General features: G+C 40.7%; 1 protein-coding gene across 1 annotated transcript in view; it reads right to left on the bottom strand.

Moving 5' to 3' along the window:
• prex2 (phosphatidylinositol-3,4,5-trisphosphate-dependent Rac exchange factor 2) overlaps window positions 1-25,950 on the bottom strand; it is an 89,601-nt gene that overhangs the window by 16,845 nt on the left and 46,806 nt on the right. Inside the window, 17 exon segments of the mRNA XM_030757063.1 lie at window positions 6,026-6,140; window positions 6,240-6,383; window positions 6,491-6,593; window positions 10,149-10,295; window positions 10,414-10,511; window positions 12,130-12,171; window positions 13,091-13,219; window positions 15,007-15,097; window positions 16,762-16,844; window positions 17,041-17,135; window positions 17,316-17,361; window positions 17,364-17,456; window positions 17,459-17,493; window positions 20,483-20,519; window positions 20,522-20,692; window positions 20,816-21,038; window positions 24,206-24,367. Coding sequence (XP_030612923.1) covers window positions 6,026-6,140; window positions 6,240-6,383; window positions 6,491-6,593; window positions 10,149-10,295; window positions 10,414-10,511; window positions 12,130-12,171; window positions 13,091-13,219; window positions 15,007-15,097; window positions 16,762-16,844; window positions 17,041-17,135; window positions 17,316-17,361; window positions 17,364-17,456; window positions 17,459-17,493; window positions 20,483-20,519; window positions 20,522-20,692; window positions 20,816-21,038; window positions 24,206-24,367 — 1,814 coding nt within the window.

The following is a 25,950-nucleotide window of genomic DNA, read 5'->3' as shown; positions in this document are numbered from 1 at the left end:
AATTAAGTCAAATTCTTCAGTAAACTAAAAATACTCAAACTAGCTGCACTGCTGCACGACATTTGCTCCACCCTGAAGCATAATCGTTTAAGAATTCTGCAGGCTAACGCATGTCGAATGGAAGAATTTGCCACAGTAGCTACTGCTATAACAAACATTACTGCAAAGCCGTGTTCCAGAGAGGAAGAAAAATACCATCAGTTAGAGGTAGCGACTGTGATACCGGCGCACGGCTACAGATTTGAGATGTTCAGCATGCAGCGCAGCGCTCAACAATCTGAAGTCATGTCACACTACCTATCATCTAATTTTATGGGCATATATTGAGGAGGTGTCCTGAGAGAACAAAAACACGATCTACACAAAGGAAGCCGCCAGGGACACTTTTGTTGTCGTATAAGTTTGCATGTCTTTTTATGAAGATGTGAGCTGGACTGGATACATGCACCTATCTAAGTTTACGATAAACTTATCTTGAATCATTAACTAATCTATTGAATCACATTATTGGACATTTGGCACACTGACACATCTATGCTCTGCTCCAGCCACAGGTAACTGAAATAAAGAAAGCAATGGAGAATACTGCAACTGGGTTAGAAGGGAAAATATAACCTTCAAGAGCCATTAAGCATTTTTGCTTAAACAAAACAAAGCACACTGCAGCAATATGATTACTGAGTCCATATGGCTGGTGGAATATCTATGAGCACAAATGTCTTAGAAGCTGTGCTGCGCGGTGATGACAAATGACTGTTTGACTAACAAAACATGAAATTCAACAGTCTAATAACATAAACCAACAATCGGATAGAGGTATACATCCAAATTTATTGCTTATCATCCAACATCATTATACCCCATTTGTCAGACTGTGCAGAAATTTTATATCCACATAAATCAAGCTTTTTTTTTTCCTTTTTTAAAATCAGAGGGACACCAACTGCCAAACATTTTCCCCGCTACTGCCAAATGTGTTTTAATTAGGGGGAAATGCCCAATGGCTGCAGCACAACATTGCAGTTTCTCCACTGAGGCAAATACAGCGATTTAAACATTCCTGCTGACAGTCACTGTTATGCCCGCAACAAGAATGTGCCACATATACAATTCACCAGCAGACTACATTTAGTGACTACTAGACCTTTATTATTTTGCACTGCAAAGGTGTACGTACAAGGAAAATCGAACCAAAAAGTCTTGTCAGTAAGAGCAAAATGAGATAAAAATCATGAGCCTGCAATAATCTCTCTCTCCCTTTCTCTGTGAATAATGCATTTGTGTACTCTGCTGTGGACCAACCCTCTCTGGCACACACTCCCCTCAACCCATCATTCTCATCCCTTCCCTTAAATCCCCACCTTGCCATTTCAATCTTCTCTCTTCTTTTATTAGTGATCCTAAAGTGTGTGTGTGTGTGTGTGTGTGTCTTATTCCCTCAAATAAATTCAAAATATCTTTGTGATTTTTGCATGAGAAGGAACTTTCAATGTGATTCAAGCGAACTACAAACCTATGACTAAGGAATCTGTCACTTTTGAACACATCAGGGTTTCCGGGTCCTTCTACATAAATGCACATGTCAGCTAAGATGGTTTATGCAAGCTTGAAAATGTGGGTGCAGTTTCTGGCTCTATATACCGCTGACTAGCTGATTCTGGTCCATGAGTTCATGTTCTGTGGTAAACTTGTGAGTGACTTCATCCGGCAGTATGGGTTTGCGCTGATCGTACTGTATCTTTTTTGTGGGCAAGAAAAGTGGAAGCCATAGACAGAGATAGTGGTTTTATTTACCGCTCTGAAATTGTCCACAAGACATGCTGGCAAAGATCAGGGTAGCATCTTTGCAAGCATGTGTTGTAAGCACAAAAATACTAATTGATGTAGACATGAAATTTTCTTTTGCTTCAGCATTTCACAATGAAATGCACTGCATGTACAAAATGATGCATGCAAATCCCAAACTGTTCCTGCAGAAAAGCATGTTTCTTCTAAACAGGATCCCAGGAGGGGTTGAATATAATGAGAAGCTCCCTTTTTTTTACTAATTAATTACAAAATGATTCCACTAACAGCATTTGTAAAAGAAATGTCAGTTAGAAAATCCAATTTCAGCTTCTAAATAACTATACCTTAGGGGTCCCAAATGCACACGGGGTTCTCAGGAATAATGGGAACCTGTCTAGGGAGTTGACACCAGGACAGTGTTCAACCCTCGGCCCTGCAGTTCATTCAGTTCAGTAATGTGTGTTCAGAGCTGCGTCTGTCAGTGAGCCACTGGCTCTCACACACAGCGTGGGTTTAACCCAACACTGCTGTGGCTGAACTCCAAGGATAACGAGGTGATCGAGGTTGGAACTCCGTGGTGGAGAGAGGAGTGACATCACAGCCTGGTCTGTGGTTAGCCAGATGACACATGGCACCCGGCAAAAGAAAAGTGCTGGTAATATTACATGGAGTGAGACCACAGCACTGACTACTGAAAACCACCTGGGAATGTTTACTTTACAACGATTAAAACAAGGAAGCACTCTAGGTGGGAGCAAAATGGTCAGCTGTTTACGTCTGGCTACATTTCACTTTCACATAAATTAATGATGATGAATGATTAACTAGCAATTTTGAAGCAGCAGTACTGGTTTGTGTGTTTTTCATGTTCCTGAACACTTTTCATCAGTCCAGTCTCATATGTAGTGATACACAGTAGTTCATATGTAGTTCGTTTGCACAAAATGAATATTTTCCACTTTTTAAAAAGGCAAAAAAAAAGTCAGCTGATGGAGCAGAGGGGCTGATGGTGGAGCAAATCATTTCACCGCCTAGCCAGAGACCTAAGTTCAAGTCATCCACATCACAGACTTTCACGTGTCAACTATATTATTTTTTAAATATGTTGTTAACCAAGTGACATATTTTTAATTAAATTTAGACAGGGTTAGGCATTAAAAACTACTGGGTTTGGTTTAGAAAAGGATCATGGTTTGGGTTAAAATACAGCTTTTCCCACTTCTTCTAAAGATTTGTTTTCTTGGTTCCCATGGTGACGCCTCCCCACTTTCTCTAAAAAATAAAAATAGATGGTTGTTTGTGACTATTTCACATTCTTTACTGGGCTGCAATAAAAACACTACATTGAGATGTGGGTAACCCCATAGCTCAAAAAAACAGTCGCTCACTGACAAAAAATTAATCGGAAGCAAATTAGTTATATTAAATCATCGTTAGTCACTGGGAGTGACCAGGATGGGCAGGATCAGAAATTAATACATCAGAGGGACAGCTGAGGTTGAGCGATTTGTAAACAAATGTTAGAGAAGCTTAGATGGTTTGGATATGTGAAGAGGAGGGAGAATGGATAAACTGGACAAAAGATGCTGAATGTGGAGCTGCCGGGCAGGTGAAAAAGAGGAAGAGCAGAGAGGAGGTTGCTGGAAGTGGTGAAGGAAAACATGCAGAGAGTTGGTGTGACAGAAGAGGATGCCAGGGATAGAGGGAGATGAAGGAAGATGATCCGCTGTAGCGACCCCTAAAGGAGCAGCTGAAAGAAGGAGGAGGAGAAGAAGAGGATTTTCTCACAATCAATCCTGAAATTATAGAAACATATACTAAAAAATAATTTACAACATGAAAAAAATTCCAGCTCAGATAACTCAGAAGTGGAAGCGGTTACTGACAAACAGTTAATGCACTCAGTTGTGCTTTGCATTGTGAATGTGTCACCAGTGTTGCTGCAGGGAACCTGTACTGGCAGAAAATAAGAAGTCAAACTGCTGCGGCCCAGACTTTTTCCTGCTTTTAAAAAAATGTGACTTTTTTTGTAGAATTGTTTCTTGGGAGAAGATATATATGTCAACTCTACCCCCTGATTCACCCCACTAGACTGCAATATATATATATACAGCATGAGGCCTGAAAATGGTCTTGAGAGCTTAGAGAGCTTATTGGATTTAAACTGAAATAATCAGCTGTTTTATGCTGCAACAGGTTTTGCTGAAAAGCAGTATTTGAGAAGAGCGCAGTCTCCAAAAGTTTCACTCTACTTGCATCCCTGAAGCACGCTGCCTCTCCAAATCCCTACCCAACACCCCTAATGCTCCCACAATCACCAGCCACACTTGCTTGCCTGTAAGACACATCTGCTCCAAGTTACTGCTGGAGCCTGTGCTGTCAATGCAATTTAGGTTTTTTGAGTAAAGGTATAACTGTACAGACATTTACAGTACATGTGCATACATGTAAAACCAAAGGCTGTTCTAAATAACATGGCTAACATGGTAGGGTCCTGCTGTACATGCATGGTTTGCAATATTTAGAGACAGATGCACTTGTTGGGACAATTCATGTGATAAGATACTATACTACTCTTAAAAAGATTCGGGCGTCAGGGTGGCTCAGCGGTTGAGCGTGGCGGTGCAGATGGCGTAGGTTTGAATCCCGACCTAGTCACCATTTACTGCGTGTCCTCCCCCATCTCTCCTCCCGCTTTCCTGTCTCTCTCCACTGCATAACACTACCAAACAAAGCCACAAAGGGCCAAAAAAAATAATTTGAAAAGGTTGATTCCCAGTAGAGCTAACAGACAAAGAGATAGGAAGGAAAGCAGAAAATGACCTATGCACGGCATACTTTGCTATCCAAAACTGTGCTTTGGGCAATCTGATACTTACAAAATGCATTCATTTTACTCATCAAACTAAAACACTACCAACAAATTAAAAACCCTCCCCAGACAGCAGTCCCAGGAAATAAACACTTCGCTTGAGTGGTTTGGTACTGATGCGGCACACGACTTCCCAAACCCTTAAATTATTCAAATCCTCACAGCAGATTGTCCATAAATAACAAGAAAACGTTTCGATACGAGATCTGCTTTGCATTCAATTATCCGCCCGATCTGCAGCAGATGTTTAGTTGAAGCTGACGTATCAACCGGTCGCCCACCCAGGTATTCAACGAGGGAAACATATTTTAACCGGGCTTCAAACATCTCCCCAAGAGGAGGACTGTTCATTTTTATGAACCACCATAGTTTATAGAAACCACCATCATTTAATTTCAATATAACAGGACTCAGTTCCACTGGCAGAAATATATAAAGAAGGCTTTCTTACATGATGAATTTGGGTCCAATTAACACAACTGAGATCAGCTCTCATCTTGCAACATCTTATTTTCAAAAGCCACATGTAACTTCTCAGTTAGTCAGTCTTCTAAGAATTCCCATTTTATACACAGCTGGTTCAACTCTGTGAAATCACAAGCTAGCCTCTTACATGAAACTACACTGATCCTCAGACAACATCGTGCACACTGTAGCTCTTAAACTCACTCCCATATTCAGGAAGTTAAATAAAGTCAAGTTCTCATTTATTACTCCCAGAGTCATCTTCTTCTCATGTCTTTTCATCTCATTTAATTATCCTCGCATGGCCAATCACAGAGAGTCTCACAGAGGTGTGCGGCAAACCAGCGGAGTGTGAGGGAACTCGAGCACAGCAGCTGTAAAGGCACTGCGTCAGCACGGGTGACATGCTGGGCATCCTCATCCAATCAGTGCTTCCCCCTGCTGAGTGTGTTCGCAACCAATCATAAAACATTCCCGCTGTGGTTCTCTCAGCCAATCACCTTGAGGCCCTGCTGGGTGTTGACACCCAAGTCTGACTGAATTGGAGGTCGTTTTGATTTATATCAGATCTAAAAAGAAAAAAAAAAAAAAAAAAAACGCCAAATCACAAAGGAAATGCAACCTTAAAGTGTGTGCACGTGTCTCATACAGTTCCATACACACACCAGCGAGGCAGCCATTCAAGTAGCTTTTTGTGTAATTCTCTTTTATTTATCTATTTATTTTTACTTTTAATTTATCATCTTAGCTGCGTACTTGGTGTAGATTTCTTTCTATCCTACGGATACTCGTGTACATCTGTATTTGCTGTTATTTTGTATTTTGGAAGCCACTGGATGTCTAAATTTCTTTTGGGATCAATATCCTTCCATCCATGTGTATGTGTGTCATATACCATACCTCAGTCTTTTGTAGTACTGCTTGACCTTATCCAGTGATGCAGTATTGATTTGGGCCTGGTATTCCTCCACTGACACGTTGTCTCTATAGTAGTATCCCTCCATACTCTCCAGTGCTACAAAGGGATCAACAGATCGAGTGACAGATAAAGGCACCGCATATACTGACCATAAAGCAAGGGTTGATCCTCTTACAACAGCTAGGCTCACTGTACCTTGTGTGAAGAGCACAGGGTAGATTTTGATGCCTCCTCCATTTTTCAGCCTGAAAGGCAGCAGCGAGAAGTAGAAACTCTCAAGGTAGAAGCAAATCTTCAAGGCCTGGCGGGTGCCCTCCACCTGGTATGAGATGGGCATGTCTGCCACAGGAGATGAAAGGGAGAGTTTAGAATTTATTAGTAGCAATGATAACCCTGTAATGACTGTTTGCTACTGTGAAATGTAAACTAAAACACAGAGTACGTACTGGCAACCAGCGGCTCCCCTTCAAATTCATGGAAGTAGAAGGTAACTTTCTCCAGATCAATTAGGGCTACTTGAGTGTCTTCTAGCATGGCTTGCTCGTCAGTCTGGAAATAAAATGATAGCACAAATGTGTTTGAGGAAACTCTAATGATAATTTACTATCTACAGATCCCACATAAAAGGGACTTATAATTGAAGCTACATTAGCCACTACCAGCATATGTAGTGTCACATTCTGCATGCATGTAGACTGCAGCCCTCTAACAGCAAACAGTCTTCCTCCAGAGGAGAATAATGAAGTTCCCTCAAGCAAGCAGTGGCTTAATCATTTATAATACCTCATGCCTTACAAGGCTGCAACTCTTGTTAGCTGATCCAAAGTTCAACAATGGCAAATCATAATTTAGCCTCACCATTAATCTTTGCTGACCACATTAGAGAAGTTATATTATCTCACAATTTTTTTTTCCCACAGAAGGCTTTGGCTAGTTTTACAGTTTGCATGTCTTATTGTTAAAAACTTTTGTGCATTGTCAAACAAAGCTACACACTTGAAGAGATTGTAACAGTCGTACTTGTGATGTCTCTTTACGACAGTCTGGTCTTTTTGTGTTGATGATGTCACCAGTGTGCGCCCGCCGCTCCTCAGTAGAGAGCGCGGGAGATGTGTTTTTGCAGACGGACATTTTGGCTTGAGGCGGACCCTTTCCTTTTCTTATTTTTTGTACCGTCATAGGTTGTATGAACACTGCTCGTTTTCATGTGTGTTAGTGTAGCAGCCGTTCAACCGGGCTTCATAAGGTTGTGAAGATTACGTTTATTAAAAGGGCAACACTGAAATTCCCAGTGCCAGTGTGGTTGTGCGTTTTTTTGCTGCCTGATAAGTACGCCCGCCACCTCCTCTTCACCACCGAACACAACCCAGACGTTACAAGATGAAGAATGACATCATATATATGTTTGCAGTTCCTTACACCTCCACATTACTGCACATGGCTGCAGTTGACTGCAGTAGAGAGGTCCTCACTGAAATGAAAATATTGAAGTACACAGTCCATCAAATTTACTGGCACATTCATACATTCAACTGTATGATGAGATGCTCACACACATATCTGAGGAGCGTGGCTATGTTTACACACACAGTGTGTTTATGGCCTCGGCTTTGTCCATCATTATATTTGCTTTTGATTGACTGTTTATATCTCTGAATGTGGGTGCGTACATGTTGCCATCTCAAGCATCCACAGAGCATCTAATAGCAAGCACATCAGCTTGTGGCCACAGTGATAGCACCTTGAATATTTTTATTCTGACACACTGCACTCTTCAGTCAACCTTCTTCCCATTTCATTTCCTCCTCAGTCTCTTCTGCTTTCCATCCACCACATGCAGAGGGATAAACAGCAGCAGCAGAAGAGGATTAGGGCCTTTTTCTAAAGACACATTTGAGCTGGCCCGACATGTGACAGAGGGGTACCCACTGTCCTGCCAAGTGACACCTGGTGTGTGTGGGTAAGTTTATCTCAGAGGATGTGACAAACACATTACCCCCGACACACATGGTATTCAGTGCACACACAAAACACAAACACACACACGTCCACAGCATCCCCAGCTCCACTCATACTGCCTTTCATGTGGTGCCCTGAAAAGGAGCGTGTTGAGATTTCACTGGAATCACCTGCAGGTACTGAGGCCCTATTTTGTTCCACAGAGACACTTGAAAGAGAAATTTCTCGAGACAGACAGAAGAGAAGACGTGCAGAGAAAAAGGCAGCATGGCAGCAGGAAAAGAGAAAAGCAACCATGATTTCACAGGTTCTGACATAAGCCACCTACCCCTCTACACCTAAATAAATAGTGATCCACAAACAGCAGTAAGCAGGTAAATAATAGCTTTTCAACAACACATCACCAGTCCTTTAGTTACCTAAGGTCTCAGCTTCTCCAACTTGGTTGAAGGCACATTTAAATTTATTTAAAAACCTTGGTGGGAAATATTAATATTGATCCCACTGAGGTTGCAGTCTGGCCCAGTATTAGCAGCGGCTGTTCATAATGAACTCCTGCCTAGACTCATGCACTAAAAGACAATAAGCTGGTAAAAACAAAGCTTAAAGCAATACTTGTGTTTTTGTGTCCGTGTTTTGGTTTTTAAGAAATTTGAGATCTGCTGTCTGAGGACACCTTCGGGTCACATTTCCAGTTAAAACAGTAACTATGATGACCAAAAAAATCTTTAAAAGATTGCTTTTGTTTGGGTCCCCCTTGTATCCTGGCAGTGGCACACTGATTGGTGATAATGAATGTTGAAAATCCACACACATAATATCTTAGCTGGTAGCTGCAGTAAATGACTGAGCTGTAGCTCGAAGAAAAATCCTGGATGTTGAATGGCTCATAACATACAGTCATGAGAAAAAGAAGGGTTGACAGTACATCCTTACTGCTTCCATAGGAATTAAGAGGATAAGGAGCAGCTAGGTGCTGCTAATCATATGCACTTGATTAAATTATCATCAACAAGTGTGAGCACCTCTATAAAAACAGAAGTTTTGAAACTTTGCATATCTGGAGCACTCACATGTATGTTAACACAATTCCACAGTCTTCCCGGGAGTGGATGTCCCGGGAAGACTATGCAATGCTCAGAGAAACTGCAAAAGACCCAAGAGCTACATCTCAGGCCTCAGTTAGCATGTTAAATGTTAAAGTTCATAACAGTGCAATTAGAAAAAGACTGAACAAGTAAGTATTTGGAACAGTTGCCGGAAGAAAGCCTCTTCTTTCTAAGAAGAGCAAGGCAGCACAGCTTAGGTTTGACAAGTTGATTGTGAACAAATCACAAGACTCCTGGAGCAATGTCCTTTGGACAGATGAGACCAAAGTGGAGATGTTTGTCCATGCAAAAACCAAATATAGCATATACCAGTGGCATATGGTGTTTGTGCTTGTTTTGCAGCGATAGGACCTGGGCACCTGGCAGTTATTGAGTCAACCTGTGAGTCCTGCGAAAATGTTTTTCACTTGGCTATAGAAACCTTTGAAATTCAGTAACCAATACTGTTTGATATGACTGATTGTTTGGTATGCTGCATGTTTATCAGTATATGGATGGTGCACTGGAAAGATAAGTAAGAATAGGCTGAGGTCCCATTTGCACGAAACGAGTATTATCTGAGGACCTTCAGTAATTTAATGATTGTGAATGTTGTTTGGTTTCTTGTTTTTTTTTGGGAGGTTTTTTTGGGCACATCTTTTTTATACATCTTACCAACATAGGAATTATAGCCTAGAAAATGAGAATCTGAACAGTATTTTAGGTGCAAATATAAGTGATCCAGAGATGGAGACCCATTCATAGAATAGAGTATACAAATCCAACAGAATCTCAAAGGAACACCTTCCTGTCCACAGAGTTCACTCACCCTGTGAGAATATGCAAAATACAGATGTGAGCGTGGGGATATCTGAATACATGAGGTGCCCTGATAGTACTAATCCCATGCAATATGGTTATAACAGTTAAAACCAACATTTACATTTATATAATGCAAAAAAAAAAGAAAAAAAATGCAAAGTAACAAATTGTTCATTTTACAACAAACTAGACAGACTCCTGTTTTTAGAGTGTCTATAGCTGGTCTGTTGCTCACCAGATTGGGTGAAAGCAGAGACTGGAAGTGGAAGAGCAGCCCAGCACTGGCAATCTGCTCGAGCCATCGACGGCTTGCTTCCTGGGCCTCCTGAAGGTCCTGGGAGTCAGGGATTTCCTGGTCCAAGTCTTTCCCTGCAGTGTAGAACTGAGAGTGCGCGCGCGCACACAAACACACACACACACACACAAAAATCTAAGTAGGGAGCTGAGAAAAATACTGTTTCTTAATTCCCAGTTCTAAACAAATCACATACATAATTTACCTGGTTGAGGACAGCTAGCAGATGCTCTGAGAAGGCGCACACAGATGCAACTAGAGACTGACAGAATACCATATCTCGACGTAACTGGATCTCTGAGTCTACAAGGAAACAAACAGAGGGGTGAGATTGAAAAGAAAATCATGATGAGTAGAGAGCTAAGTAGTAAAAGAAGCACAGTCAGGAAATGATGAAGGAAAAACAAAACAGAGTGAAGGGTCAAGATTAAAAACTGCAGTGTAAAACAACGAGGGTGAAAGAAATAAGTGCCACGAGTCTGTTATGGTAATTAAAGACACTTTCAGTAAGGTGAACAAAAGGCTGCCCCCCCCTCCCAACCCACATGTGTTGGGTATTAAATAATGTATCAGGAAAAAATGAGCAAATGACAGGTGCGCCCAAGCGGAAAATAATTGGCTGCCATAATTTCCTGAGAAATAGGCGCCTTTAAAAAGTTCAGCAATCCAACTGAGTTAAAAATAGGTTCATGAACCCCTCAGAAATGAATAATGTGAAGGTTGTAAGGAATGACTGCAAACTTTTTGACACTATTAACCCAGTTCCTGGGGGTCTGTAAATGTGCATAATGCCTGAATGTTATCAGCAGTTATTCTGCAGTACAGTAGTGCCAACAGGACGAGTCCTACGGATTTTATATCTGTATCTCATTGCTTTCTGACCTGTTTTTGGTTTTTTATGTGTGATGTTATTGTACAGCACTTTGATCAGCCCTGTTGTTTTTAAAAGTGCTTTATAAATAAAGTGGTATGGTATGGTATGGATTTTAATTTACAGCTTTCATTGTGGCAATGTGGAAGTTATTTTAATGGAGTGGATCTCAAACTTTTTACTTTGAGATTTGTTTGTTTTTTTTAATCATATAACTAACTATAATATATCACTGTCCACCTGCAACACTTTGTGAATCCACTGTCCAGTATTTCAAGGGATGAAGATAATGAAGGTAAAATTCCAGTATCCAATATGCATTAAACCTACTTGAGCCAGTTTGATCATTGTCAGCAGATTTGGAGACTTGTAGAAATCTAAATTTTGAAGAAGAAAGGTACATAATATTCTTTAGAACAGTCCAATTCAGGTGAATGTCATTTAAGTTTGAATATGAGGGGAAAAAGGACATTTTCATCCAACTTTAGTGTGATGTTCCCTCAGGTATGACACCATGTACCAAATACTGATTAACCTTTTAATTTTTTTTTTTTAAGAAAGAGCAGGCTTATGTTGTTATATCCAAAATTTGAAGAGGAGAGGATGTATGCTGAGTAACGCTATCGTAAATCATTTCTCACTGGAAATTTAATTTTTAGGTAAATCTGTGATGGTCAGGTGGGAGGCATTTGAAATTATCTTCTGAACCAATTTCATTTAGAGGGATCCTGACTCCCAGATTGTACTTAAGAATTTGACATCTATGCCTTGGGTGTTTTTACTAATATGATATTGTACTTCTGACGCTTATAACTGCAACAAAACACCAAAATGTGCTCTAGAGACATGTGCTCTGACTTTAATTGTTTTTCCTTTTTGTCATGTTTTGTGTGTATGTGTGATGCTTCCATTATCTTATCTTACTGAGCTTTCAGTTTGGGTCACAAGCTGATGACGGTGTCTTTAGGGAGTGTTGTTTTGGGTTGTTTTTGTGCAAAAGGCATAATATTCACTTAGAGTAAGGCTTCAGCACAGCAGGATGGGACAAACCTGAATACTGTAGTAAGACCAACAGCAGTCGAGTCTTCACCTCTGAATAAGAAAAGAAAAGCAATTCAGTGAGGCAGTGAAGCACCTTATATCAAATCAAACACACCCCTTCCTTAACTGCAATATTATGACCTATACTTTAAATTTAAACTCGTAAAGTCGTAAGTAGGACAACGCTGTGTAACTTGGCTCAATCTGAGCATATAAAAAAAAAAACATAACATCTTAAAAACAACCACAGGCAAAGATAACAACATAAATCCTCATTTGTTTATAGTCATATCAGAGCTCCGGGTACACTAGCAGGACGCTGCACTGCTTGAAAAAGCCATCATGGGAAGAGGAGGGGAAAAAGTGTCATACACAGACCGCTGCTTATTATTAATAAGTACACTTTTTACAGTCGTGACCGCCAGTTCACCTTTCCCAGGAGTGTCGTGTGGCTGGCCTTTGTTTGTATCTGGGAATTTGGTGGTAGTGTGTCCATGTGTACATATACAGTATTGTCCATATGTGTCTGCCAACAAACACAAAAACCACATACTCCCGTTGGGAATAAATATGGATGAATTGCCTCTCTGGATAAAAATCAATAAATAAAGGAATCTCACGGAGTGCAGCTCTTTAATTCTCTGCATGTGTTCAGCTCCACCTATGTTCCTCCAATTTATGAATCCCAGGATAGTTTCAGGTTTAAAGGTTAAAGAAAGCGGTGCAGTTAGTGGGACTGCCTGTACCCACACAACTGTAACAGAGGTTATTATTGCATCTCATAAATACGATGAGGTGTGCTGGAGACTCAAAGCACATTTCTTCCTAAGCCAGACATGTTCTCTCCATGATAAATATTTGATATAACTGTGTGAGCAAGCTATAATGCCTGGGCATTGTGAAAGCATAATGTGTAAGTGGCTGGGTGCACATATTAACCATGTGTGGAGTTGCTTAGGTACACACTGACCTTCAACATATTTAGTTATGGTTTGTGTGAGCGCCTGCACACTGCTGGGAAGATTCCAGGGATCCTGCTTGACGTGGAGACGCAACCTTTTGGTGCAGCTCACTCTGGGCTCCATCTCCTGCTGAAACTCTGACACAAACACATACACAGCAAATTAACGTGCGTCTACTACAGCTACATGACTGCATGTACTCTGTATCAGTTGCAAGGCACACTTTACATAAAGAGATTATCAATCAATTCTAATATGTTTATCTGCATCAATGAAAGTCTGTTCAAACAACTGAATTCTCTTGCCTACATCTGTCTACACAACCTTATCTTTTTCTCTTTCCTTGTCAGGCCTCATCATCTCGCTCTATCCTTCTAGAGAAAATTATAGGTCACTGATGTCCAGAAGCAACACTTCTTTTTCATTAATCAATTTTAAACTCATGCCATCAAATCTTTTTTATCACCTCATCTTGGCAGTGCTGAAAAATGAGTAAGTCAATCTGATGTAACGCCTGTAAAAACTACACAGGAAGACTTGTAATAAAGTTTACTTTGGAGAACAACAGCTCTCTGAGAGAAAGGTGGCTGTTATCAGGGGGGCTTTGTGTGTCTTAGAGCAACAGACAGGGTGCGAGATGCAGGAATGCTCTACTTGTCAGATAATCCTATTTGCTCTGCTATCAACCACACACATTACTGGAGTTGTGATGGATCTGCTCTGATCAAGGCATCCTGAGGGAATTTATTTACACACACACACACACACAAACACACACACATACACACACACACGCAGACCTATTTTCAGTTCTAGCATATTTGCACTGACTTGAGGACAGCTGTAGATGGAGGGGGGGGGCTGTGCGCCAAATGGGTCGGAGTGTTTGCAAGCTTTAGTAATCAAAATGACAGAATCACAGGGTAATTTGCCATTTTGCTCTTACTGCACAACACACTTCATAAAAGTCACATTCAAAAACACAAAAACAAACAAACTTTGTCATACCAAAGCTAAGCATAATACAAACCACCGGGATATAAAACAGATAGCATTTTTTGCAAAGACAGAAAGAAAACAATTGCTGATGTCAGCCACTTTCTTATCTTAAAATGGACTGAGTCATCTGAATAGTGCTCCACAGAGGATAAAAGGGCACTGTAAGCTAGTTTGTATTTGTTGCGAGGCATGATAAAGGATAAATTCTGTTCTTTCCAGTAACATTTCCTACATTTTTGTTAAGAGAGATAAAACATAACAATAGAAGCTGCGGTTAAACACCAAGGCCAGGAGGAGGTCAGGTAGCAAATAAACAGAGTAAAATTAAATGATCATATACCATACAAGCTCAAGAGCTTTTTATAGGTCACATTTTCCATTGACTGGTAAGTAGCACTACAATAACCATAAAGTGAAGATGAGTACCAAACTAAGTGGTGCTATTTCAACACTATTAAGAGAAGGACACTGAAATAGCTGAAAGTGAAAAGAAGTGGAAAAGTAAAGAGGCAGAGGGGAAATGGCTGGGAACCTTTTTTTTATTTTAAATTAAAAAAAACAACATTCTCAAGTCCACCTACAACACTTTCCCCAAAGTCTGTGCTCACACTCATTACACAACAGGAAGTTGCAGCCCCTACGTGCAGGCAGCTGCAACATTTTCAGTGCCTGTTTTATGTCTGTATTTGTGTTGGCTGGGTTCAAGAGCATCTCTAACATTATCTCTCCCCCCCCTCCCAAGACACCCTGTGGACATCGGAGATGCAAATTTAACACAGAAAAAAAAAAACATGAAGTTATTTTTGATTTAAAAAAAAAAAAGTTGAACTTTTTGCTACAATGAATGTACGAAATGAAAGAAGGTTAAATAAATGGTGAAGGACATCACCAGCACAAGGCGCAAATCAAATTCCTGTTGTTTTACCTTGTAATCCTCTTCCAGGTGTGAAGCATTTGGTCTGCTCAAATGCCCGAGCCACTACTGTCCCTCTCAGCATGCTAGTGATTGAGTCCACCTGAAGACAGAACAAGGGTCAAGTTGATGCACTTGATACAGTTTCTCCACTTAGTGCAGACTGAAAGTACTGCCCAGGCATAACCAACACCCGCTTCTCCTGCTTTTTTTGTAATAAACACACAATCCCGCTAAACCTCGGTGAACACAGTTTGCTGTGCAGTATGTAAACAAAGCACAGAGACAGCCAAACAGCTTTTTTTCCCCCCTTTCTTTTTTTTTGTGCAGCTTGTCCTCCGCCGATGGAAAAGTCCTCATAAAACATGTAATCAGATTTGGTTGGTCTCCACTCTAAAAGGTTTCAGAAAGGTCAAGGATCATTAAGGCTCTCACAATTCTGCCTCCCTAAGCACAAGTCAAAGATACACAATTCCTGTATTTTATGCCCAAAAGCCCAAATAAGCATTTGACCTTTAGAAAACCAATAAGGTGCACATGAAACAAGATCAATTTTTTTGTTTAAAAATCATAGTGTGTATTTTATAACTATACTGATGCTTGTATTTGTGTAAACATAATCCTAAGGGGATGCACAAATTCTGTAAAACCATCTCTGTGACACAAAATACAGTTCCATGTTTGGACAATGAGACAGATGTGACTGAAGTGCAAACTTTCAGTTTTAATTCAGTAGCTTTAGCAACAATATTGTAGTAACTGTTCAGGAATTACAGCCACTTATATACACAGCCCCCATTTTCAAGGGCTCAAAAGTAATTTAAAAAAAAAGAAAGAAAAACTAACATGACTTTAAGTATAAGGATTGTTTTTAAAAATTTTATTGTTTACTTGGATGAAAATCCTTTGCAGTCAATCACTGCCTGACGTCTAGAAGCCACGGCCATCACCAAATGCTGCATTTCCTCCCTTGAGATTCTGCTAGGTCTTGACTGCAGTTGGTATGCTTCGGATCATGAGCAGTTTCCCTCCATCTCTATACTTCACTTTTCCCATCATTGTAGTTCAAGTTTATCTTGGTTTCATCTTTCCAGGGATTTGTTTTCAGGCTCTTTTAGATGCTTTCTGGCAAACTGTAACATTTTCCTGTTCTTGAGTGTAACCAGTGGTTTGAACTTTGTTGTAAACCCTCTGTTTATCTATTCATGAAGGCGTCTCAAGATCGTAAACCTCGACAATGACATGCCTACCTCCTCATGCACCTGGACGGATGTTGTGAACTGGTTTTTCTTCACCAAGGAAAGAATTTGTCTTCTGTGGTCTTTAAGGCCTTTTTTGTATTGCTGAGCTTTTAAGAAGGTACCAGATTGCTGATTTGGACACTCCTAAAGTTTTTGCTCTCTCTACTAGGTTTCCAAATTTTTATGTTCTTAATCTGTCCTAGAATAACAAAGGGACAGACCTCACCTGACCATAAAACTATTTGTTAGTCAATTTTTAAATGACTTTTAAACCTCTGAAAGTTTAAAAACTGGTACCCTGGTTCCACTGGAGTAGGACACTATGTATAAAAATGCCTGTAATTCTTAAACAATTAATGCAATATTTTGTCAATCCCCTTAAATATAAAATTTAAAAGCAAAACTAACTAACTTTGAATCTGAGGAATTTCTGAGAAAACAAAAATATGTAGCTTTTGAAAATCATATTAAGTTACTTCTTATGTTTAACTTTTTATGTATTTGTAAAGATGTTTCAGACACTTACTTGGCTAAACAGGTGCTCTAGAAAGCTGTGAAGCTTCTTCTGTTTATCATGGGAAAGCCACACACTGGAGGGCATCTCATCTCCTGCAGAGGTTTGATTATAGCTTGTCACACAACTGTACTGCAGTAAACACCTGTGTGTGCAACACAGAGATTTCTTTCCTACTGTCACATGGTCACAGGGTACTTAGTGTGGCCAATCATGAGGATGTTATACCAAAAAAAAAAAAATGCATGCAGATTAATACTGCTGATAATAACTGTGATGCCTTTTGTTTACCTGAGTCCATGTCATCACTGTGAACGTAGGAGCTGCAGTGACTGCTGCAGATACTGGTGAAGGAGGCGATGGAGTTCCGATTGCTGTTACAGTCACTGATGAGAAATTTGGGGGGAAAATAAAACACTTAAGATGCAGTATACTTGTATATAAACAATGCTTTATATTAAAAATACCTCCTTTTTCAAAAATGCCTTAATTTAAACTATTAATAATAAAGCATCTCTGAAATACAGCATGTTCCTCCTATGTGACCACCTGTGACTTTTGTTTACCTGTATGAGTCTCTGTTGCTGATTGTGTCGTGCCCAGAGTCCTCCGCTCGTCCCCTGCCATATTAAAGCAGACTTTCTTCCCATTCCTTTCACCCTTCTCCCCCTCACTCTCTGCCGTGATGTAGCTCTCAGGGGTTCTCACTCTGAGGCTGGAGGATGGGTGATGGAGGATAGAAGGCTGATGGAGAGAGAAAGGAAGGAAAAGGGGAGAAAAAAAAAAAAGGAAGAAAGGCAGGAAGGGTTATTTAAAACTGACATTCATCCAAATCTACACACAAAACAGCATGATAACAACAGCTCCTTTGATCAGACTAATGTCCCAGCGCTGAAACTTTTTCATAGGTACAGTATGTACAGTATGCACTTGAGCCTACGCACATGTAGTAGGCTCCCACAGCTGACTGAGCAGGCCAAACTCAAACCCCAGCCTGTTTGTGTTTGACTTCCGCACAACAGCTTCAGATGTCAGGGATCCACATCATATTAATAGGTTCAAACACGTCGAAAGGTGCAGCTGTGTCAACACGCTGCAACACGGCTGCAGAGATCAGCTCCCCTCTTTTTATTACCTTTGGCTTGTTTTCTATTAGGCAGCTATCAGAGAAGCAGGAAGAGGCTACACGAGATATTTTTACAGTTGCAGCAACACATGGTGGCATTTAAAGCCATATTCCAATAAATTTTTTTTTATCCCTTCCCACGCAAACACTCTGAAACGGGATGTTTATTTACATTTCAGACTTATTTTAATTTGTGTCTGCTTGCATTTTCCATCGTGTCATACCACTGGCCTCCAAGACTGCATCAAAATAAACAACCTGTCTCTCTGATGTAAGCCAAATGCATCTCAGTTTGATGCCTATTTTTATGATTTTGAACACCTCTTCTCACCACCCCCCCACCCCCTTTCTATCCATTCACAGGCTGACTAGGCCACAAAGATGCCCTCATTAAAGGTCCACTACAGGATGCACCACAATGCCCCTGCAAAGCAGAGTGGCATTCCATCGCCATGGAGAAGCCCTCCAGGCTCTGTGATTGGCTATTGGTTAATAAAGAAGTGAGCGCAGTTTGGGACCTTTGGGGCGAGGGAGCAAAGTAGAATAACAATGACTGGATCAGAGAAGTGGCTTCAAAAGAGAGAGGAGAGAGAAAACAGAAACAAGAGAATGAGAGTAGGCCAAAGTACACGACTGCTTATTGCACCAAATCAGAAAGATCTCTTAATCTCTAACAGGAAGCTCTTTGACACATTAAACTATCAGACTTCAATCACATTTATTGCATCTGTAAGTGCTTCTGAATTACAAAGCTCCACATCAGGCAGTTTCACAGTAAGAAATTTGCATAATGCTTCACTCCATAGTGAGATAAATAAGTCTGAGGATCCTATAGCTCTCCACCCACTGCTAGTCATGGCACTTTTTGCAATGTGCAAAGAATAAGGAAAAGATATGAAAATGGGGGAAGGGTGGTATTTGATTCAGGAAGGGAGGAGGCTCTGATATAAAGCACGTCGCCAGGAATGTCCTCACACAGCTGCAAAGCCTTCTCTGTGGCCCAGAGACAAAGGTTCACAGGTCACAGCCACAAAATGGATTCCTCGTTGGCCGGCCAAGAACTTATGTAACATCATGCTATGTCAAGTTGTTTTCTTTCCCCAGATTGCTTACGGATATTTCTAATCTGCCACAAATGTACAGTAGACTTCCTCTGATGTTGGGAACGGAAGAGGATTGTGGTAACATAACGCACAAAATAGCCGCTCAAGTTCATTATGACATCCTTCAAGTTGTGCTGTCAGCGCTGACCCCACCCAGTACAAAAAAAGGAGTCACAGTGAGTGAAGAATGTCCGTCTATGGTGTGTATGCCGACGGGTGCAAAGATATCAAGACATAGGAAGTAAGACAAAGAAAACTACAGGTTTAGACAGCTAAAAGAGGGAGTCTCTAAGGTGGATGTGTATTGTATTTTAAAAAAATATTAAAGTAATTTACTTATTTTTATAGTAGTAGTAGTAGTAGTAGTAATGACCCTTGGCCAGTCAGTGAACAAGTTAATGAAAACGAATCTGCTGAAGTTCTCAATGCACCCACAAAGGTCAAAGCAGTGTCGCCAGACTACTGCTTGCAATGCATCCTATTAGTATCACTGCTGCATATCACTTGTGCCCAACCTTACCGCTCATCCTTAACAAGCTCCTTAAGTGCTCATGTGTATCTGCATGTTTGAACAGATAGCTGATGCTAAAGGTCACTTTTGCTTTGCTGGATACGTCTTGGACCATTTCAGCGTGCATGGATGCGACTACGTTAATTGCCACTGACAAGAGCATGATGAAATTTGTCCAGACTCACTCATTACGAGCCCTGCTGTGGACTCTCATTATTACCATGGTTAGGTGACAGCTCTGCTTGTAGTGTTTAATGTCACTCTCTGAATGTTGCTGGCTTAGCTGAGAAGACTCCTAATGACTAAATCAGCCAAATGGCTCTCTTTCGTAACCCACATTACAACCAGTTAGCGCTCCACCAGTAAATATTATCTACAACTGCAGCAGCTATCTGTAAATGAAAGTTTCTTATTAAAGACAGCTTACTGTGGAAAATGACAGTCTTATGCACTATTAGTGGTGTGTCTTTATTGTGTCAGCAGTGGCCCATTGTTGCTGAATGGCTTTTCCAGACACCACCTGGCCCAGTGTCACGCCCTACTTCATTGAGACTGTATTTCCTGGTTCGCGGTGGGGTGGTGGTTGGTTTTGACGAGTGACTGAGCAGTGTTTCCCATTTCCTTTCCGCTGCCTCATGTGCTTCCAAATAATGAGTCTTGCAACAATGCAAAACACAGGACCATGCCAAAATTCTGACTGGACACACACACACACACACACACACCATGCACAGCACAAACTGAGTAGTAATAAAAAAGAACATTTCCAAATCAACACATTTCTGCTCAAATACTTTCTGTCTTTCTCACATGCACAGCACATATAGGTGCCAGGTCATGTGTGTCAACTAATGACCAGATGCCACACTTTCATTATGCTGGTTTCTATGCCTAAGCGTTGCTATAGGACAGAATCTGGTTTTCAAAGGTCTGCACGCATGTGATCGTATTTGAAATTATATTTCATTAGTGTAGGTATGCACACAAAGCTACTCCTCATGAATGTGAGCACCATGTGTCTCCATCTCCTGACAGCAGCCGTGAGTTTGTAGAGAAGTTTCTGATACGCATCCAGGGTGAGCAGATCTTCTTCTCTGAGAAGGAAACGAAGGCCATGGCCCTCGGTCCGCCCCAGGCTATGACCTGATGGTGCTGCCATAGTGGTAATGGTGTGCTGCACGTTTACCATGGGGTTCAGCTTACCTGTACATAGAAACATGAAGAAAAACATACACTAATAAAAAATATAAATCTGGGCTTCAAACTAATTTAGATGAATATGTCAAATTCTTCTGCTGTCCAGGTGTTTTTCGTTTTTAAGCTCACCCTGCTCATCACTGCTGCGGCCTCCCTTCTCCAGAGTATTCTTCCTGTTGTCCAGCTGCACACCAAAGGCACTACCCAAAGAGGTTGTGGTCTTTGGGTAGGACACCTCCATCACGTTAATATGACAGTTTGTGGGGCAGAAGTCACTACTATGGAGAGGGGACACCTTGGCTTTGGCTTGCTTAAAGGTGGGCCACGCCCTGTTCTTCAGTACTCGAGAAAACTGGAATGAGAGATATAACAACAGCTTAGATATAAAACATGTTTATATATTTATTTTGATTTTAATCTATTTGGAAAAGACGACCACAGCAATTACGGCAGTGAGCACGACTCTTTGATACACTGGTAAGGTGGTGGGCTACAAAAGGAAGAATCTTTCCATTATGCAGCTGATGTACGAGAGAATAAAAGGCTCCATGTGAAACAATAACAGTGTTATGTGCATGCTGTTTAGTTTTACATACTATGTATGACACCTGGCTCAGGAAGAAAAGAATAAACACCAATTCTGTATATTTTCAACATTCCTCTTTTTTTATTTGGCAGCTCAAATATTTAAACCAAATGAAAGATCCAAGACAGACTCATAAGATTATCATTACATACATATGTGAAGAACTCCAGACCTCAACATCACCATTTATCATTTAAAACTGATATAAACGGAGTTAAAACGGTGCATAGCAGCTCATATCATCATGCCGTAATTATGATTGGATGTTCAACTTTAACAACCTCCAGAGCTGTGGTTTTATTTTCACCACAGTAATATCAAACACATTTTAAATAAAAATGATGTTTAAGGATATCTGAAGTTGTAGGGTTCAGACTATACTACATTTCTGTCTGTTATGATGCTCACTGTGTCAGATTAGGGGATTACTGAGTCATAAAATCTTGCGCGTTTGCGACACGACAGCCCACACATTCCTTCCCGACTAAGTACGCATGATATCATCTGTAAGAAGGTGTTAGCGGGAAAAGAATGTAAACAGAAAATGTCAAACGAAGCATTGTGCAGGGATGGCTGTCTTGTGTTAATCCATTTCAGTTCCACCTAGCTACACCGGTAACGTCATTCCTCTTTCACTTTGCCATGTTCACAGCTGTGCATAGTGCGCGGGAGAAAACGGAACAGCTGGCTGACGGAGTGCTGTGCGCTCGTAATGGTCAACCTCAAAGAGGTTGGGACTATTCTGAAAGACGAAAAATTAAATTCAAATATGCTGCTCTTTCTGTGGGGATGTTGTGATAGTGATGCACCGCTGATGGTGTTACTTTTTGTATTCTAACTGTCATGCCAATGGTCATTTTATTTTGAACCCAAACTGACACGCAAGGAAACCTCCTCAAATCTTTTAGAATTTAGACTTTATTTGTAAAAACACAATGAGAAGGAAGGTTTTCTCCAATAGAGCCAATTACAGAATATCACAAAGACTTTTTTTTTTTCTTTGCAATACTTGGTTGCACTTTACTTGAACCAGCCCCCTCACTGGGCCTGCATCCTGTCTTGGATATTCACAACAGATGCTATAAGCCATCAGATCAGTTTTAGCATCTTGAGCAGACAACATAAGCCTAACATAATGTATATGAAACAAGTAACTTTAAGCAAGCATTTCTCCTCTTCTATCTTAGAAAGCTGGAGTATAAAACCGTTACTTCAGCTGAACTGATATGATCCAGATGGACAATGAAGTGACCTTGCATAGAGACCGAGGAGTCATTCGACATATCCTGGTCAATAGTTCAGGACAATTACTTCCAAGCTCGTGTCTCCTTCTAATCACTTTCTGTTCTGTCTTCCTGTCCCATTCTGCTTTCTTTTCTCTCTATATCTATCTATCTATATTTTATATATATATATTTTTTTTTGCTCCTCCTGCTTCTCTTTTGCTCTCCCTCCTTTCTCTCTAGGGGTCTGAGGAGGAATGCTCTGGTGCACGAGGGGCACAACAAAAATACCGGCTGTGGCTGTGCAGAGATATTTTTAAGTGACTGGTAATGAATCCAAGGCACACTCGCATGTTGAGTCAGATCCTCTCTCTCTCACGCACACTTGCATGCATTGTTTTGCCTATAGACACATGCTTGCAGATGTGAATGAAAAGTGCTGAAAACACTTTGGCTCTGTCATTTAACAGCTGTAACCTAATTAAAAACAAAGTGCTATATTGTGGACACAGTCACAAAGTCAGCAAGACCTTTTGTCTCAATAGTCCTTGAAGACCAACGACCACTGATTATGCAGCAGCCTTCTGATGGTTGAGTGCTGGGTTTAACTTGTTTGTACCACAGTCCAGTCAGTCCAGTGTGTTACTTGACTGATATAGCACCAAATCACAACAACAGTCGCCTCAAGGCTCTTTAGATTGTAAGGTAGAGACCCTACAATAATACAGAGAAAACCTAACAATCAGATGGCCCCCTATGAGCAAGCACTTGGCGACAGTGAGAAGGAAAAACTCCCTTTTAACAGGAAGAAATCAGAAGGATAAGATGTGGCCTGATTATTCAAGACCTTGTACGTGAGGAGAAAGATTTTAAATTTGATCCTGGATTTAACAGGGAGCCAATGAAGAGAAGCCAATATGGGAGGCATATGCTCTCTCTTTCTAGTCCCCGTCAGCACTCTGGCTGCAGCATTTTGGATCAGCTGAAGGCTTTTCAGGGAGCTTTTAGAAAAACCTGATAATAATTATAATAGTCCAGCCTAGAAGTAATAAATGCATGAACTAGTTTTTCAGCATCACTCTGAGACAGGATGTTTCTAATTTTAGCGATACTGTGCAAATGCAAAAAAGCAGTCCTACATATTTGTTTAATATGGAGATTGAAGGACAGAACCTCTTCAAAACTGACTCCAAGAATCCTCACAGTTTTCCTGGAGGCCAAGGCTATGCCACCCAGAGTACGTACCTGGTTATACACCATGTTTCTAAGATTTTTAGGGCCAAATGCAATAACCTTAGTTTTATCTGAATGTAGAAGCAGGAAATTAGAGGTCATCAAGGCCTTTATGTCTTTAAGACATTCCTGCAGTTTACCAGTACACCTCTGGCATCTATACCTTTTCAGTGTCACTTGCCCCAGTCCTGAACAAGAAGCTTCTATTCTTTTACAGTCAGTGTGCAGTGGAAATCACTTCTTTTACACTGTATCTATGTTTTACAGCTTCAGAAAAGATTCCCACTGTTTCTTTCAGGAGCAAAACCCTATTATGGATCTATGTAATAGTGAATCTCTACACCAGCTGCATCCTGTTTCTATTATTGTAAATCTACAGAGAATTGTCCATATTCATAATTGCAAGCTGTACAGTTTAGCATGATGAGAAGTATCACTAATGTTAGAGAGACTGCTGAAGGGCTTCTAAATAGCTACCTTTCTGTAGTTGGTTATGCGTCGATTAATGTGCTCCGCCCTCTCACTGTGCATGGCACCCAGGCGCACCTGCAGCTCCTCGGGGATCACATCACAACTGGAACTCAGCCTGCTGCACATCTGCACCAGCGCATCATCATTACGCGCCAGTACCTCCAGGATCTGGTTTCAGAAAGAGTAAACAAAATCAGGGATGATATAATGATATGCAAATGTATCTTGAATCCCTTTTGGAGCAATTAATGGGATGTAAATGAATGACCGAGCTCCTTATTTAGTTGAAAACAAAATCTAATTTGGACAGAGGGCGGATTTTTCTGCAGCATTTCGTCAGCAGTTAAATTCCAGTCTCAAAAATTTCTGTGTGCACGGATAGAAAACCCAGATTGTGATGCATATACTGTTCATATGAAAACTCCAGATCAGAGATTAGATACAAAGACAATAAGACACACAAATCTCTGAGCCTTCTTAATGAGATGCCCAGTGGAGGAGGGAGGAAAGCAGGAGGAGGAAATGTAACAGCAGGAAGAGACTGGAGCACAAGACAATCCATGCACCCCGACAGTGTAACCAACATTAAAATTCTACATCACACAGATCTCAGAGGACAGCGTGGAATGCCGGAGCAGATGTTTATAATAACACTAAAATTTAACTTTGGAGGAATGAGAAATTGTATATACTGAGAGAAGTTATGGCGAGTATTATTTCACGCATGTCATTAGGCTTCATTTAGAAGAGAGCTTTTACAGACTTTCAAAGGCAAGAACAGTAAATCTAGATCAGTTTAAAACATGTACCCAAAAGTGATTTTGTCTAATTTACCATAAACAAGACAGATGTAGCTCATCATGGAATTTGGCAGAAATACGTTTCAAACTGTGTTTTATTTCCCACAACAGCAAGTGCGCATCTATGTCTGAGTGAATCTTTCATCCTCTGTGTATCTTAAATCAATAATGATCATTCTGTGAACATCACTGCTGGGATGTAAAAAGCATGCACTTAGCCCAGCTGAGAACTAACAACTAAAATAAAGCTGTCTTTTTTTAACTAGCTTCAAGCCCCACTACAATGTACACAGCGGGAGGGCTATGGGCGTCCCTGGCAACAAAAACATTATATTGCAATTTATGGTAGAATTTGTGTGTCTTGTTAAATTTGAGGGGGGGTGTCGTATATTAGTAGTTAGTAGTCTCCTGCTCAAGAGCCTGTTAAAAGACAGAAGCATTCCAGAGTTTGTTCACACTATGACTGATGCTGTCCCTTAATAAGCAAGGGACTGCTTGCTCTTGGTGATAACACCACTATCCATCATCTAAAAGGTAATAAAATGTCTCCCTCTCCTCCACTTTTGTCTCTCTTTTTGTCCACAGCCACCCAGGATTTAGGTCACAGCTTAAAACAACACCACTGCTTCATAAATTATTCTTAAGGTGATTTTTTACTAGCTGAATAGGATATTCCACATTCTGGATTTAGCAACATGGATGCCTTCAACTACTGGGTTCCCTGTGGAGAATACATAAGCTTTTCTGTATTTTTGCAGAGCCCTAAACACCAACCTGTGCTCCCTGCCTGAATAATAGTGGCTCATACGAGGCATGCAGTTGGTGGCTCCATAGTGTAGTGGTATACACATTCATCTAGTAACCATAAGTTCACCAATTCACTCCCAGGAGGAGACACAAATCCCCGTAGGGTTGCATAAAGAAGGGAACTGCTAAATCAAACATTCAGCG

The sequence above is a fragment of the Archocentrus centrarchus genome, chromosome 20 (genome assembly GCF_007364275.1).
Source record: "Archocentrus centrarchus isolate MPI-CPG fArcCen1 chromosome 20, fArcCen1, whole genome shotgun sequence".
Taxonomy (NCBI): domain Eukaryota; kingdom Metazoa; phylum Chordata; class Actinopteri; order Cichliformes; family Cichlidae; genus Archocentrus; species Archocentrus centrarchus.
This window is presented reverse-complemented; position numbering and strand designations above follow the sequence as displayed.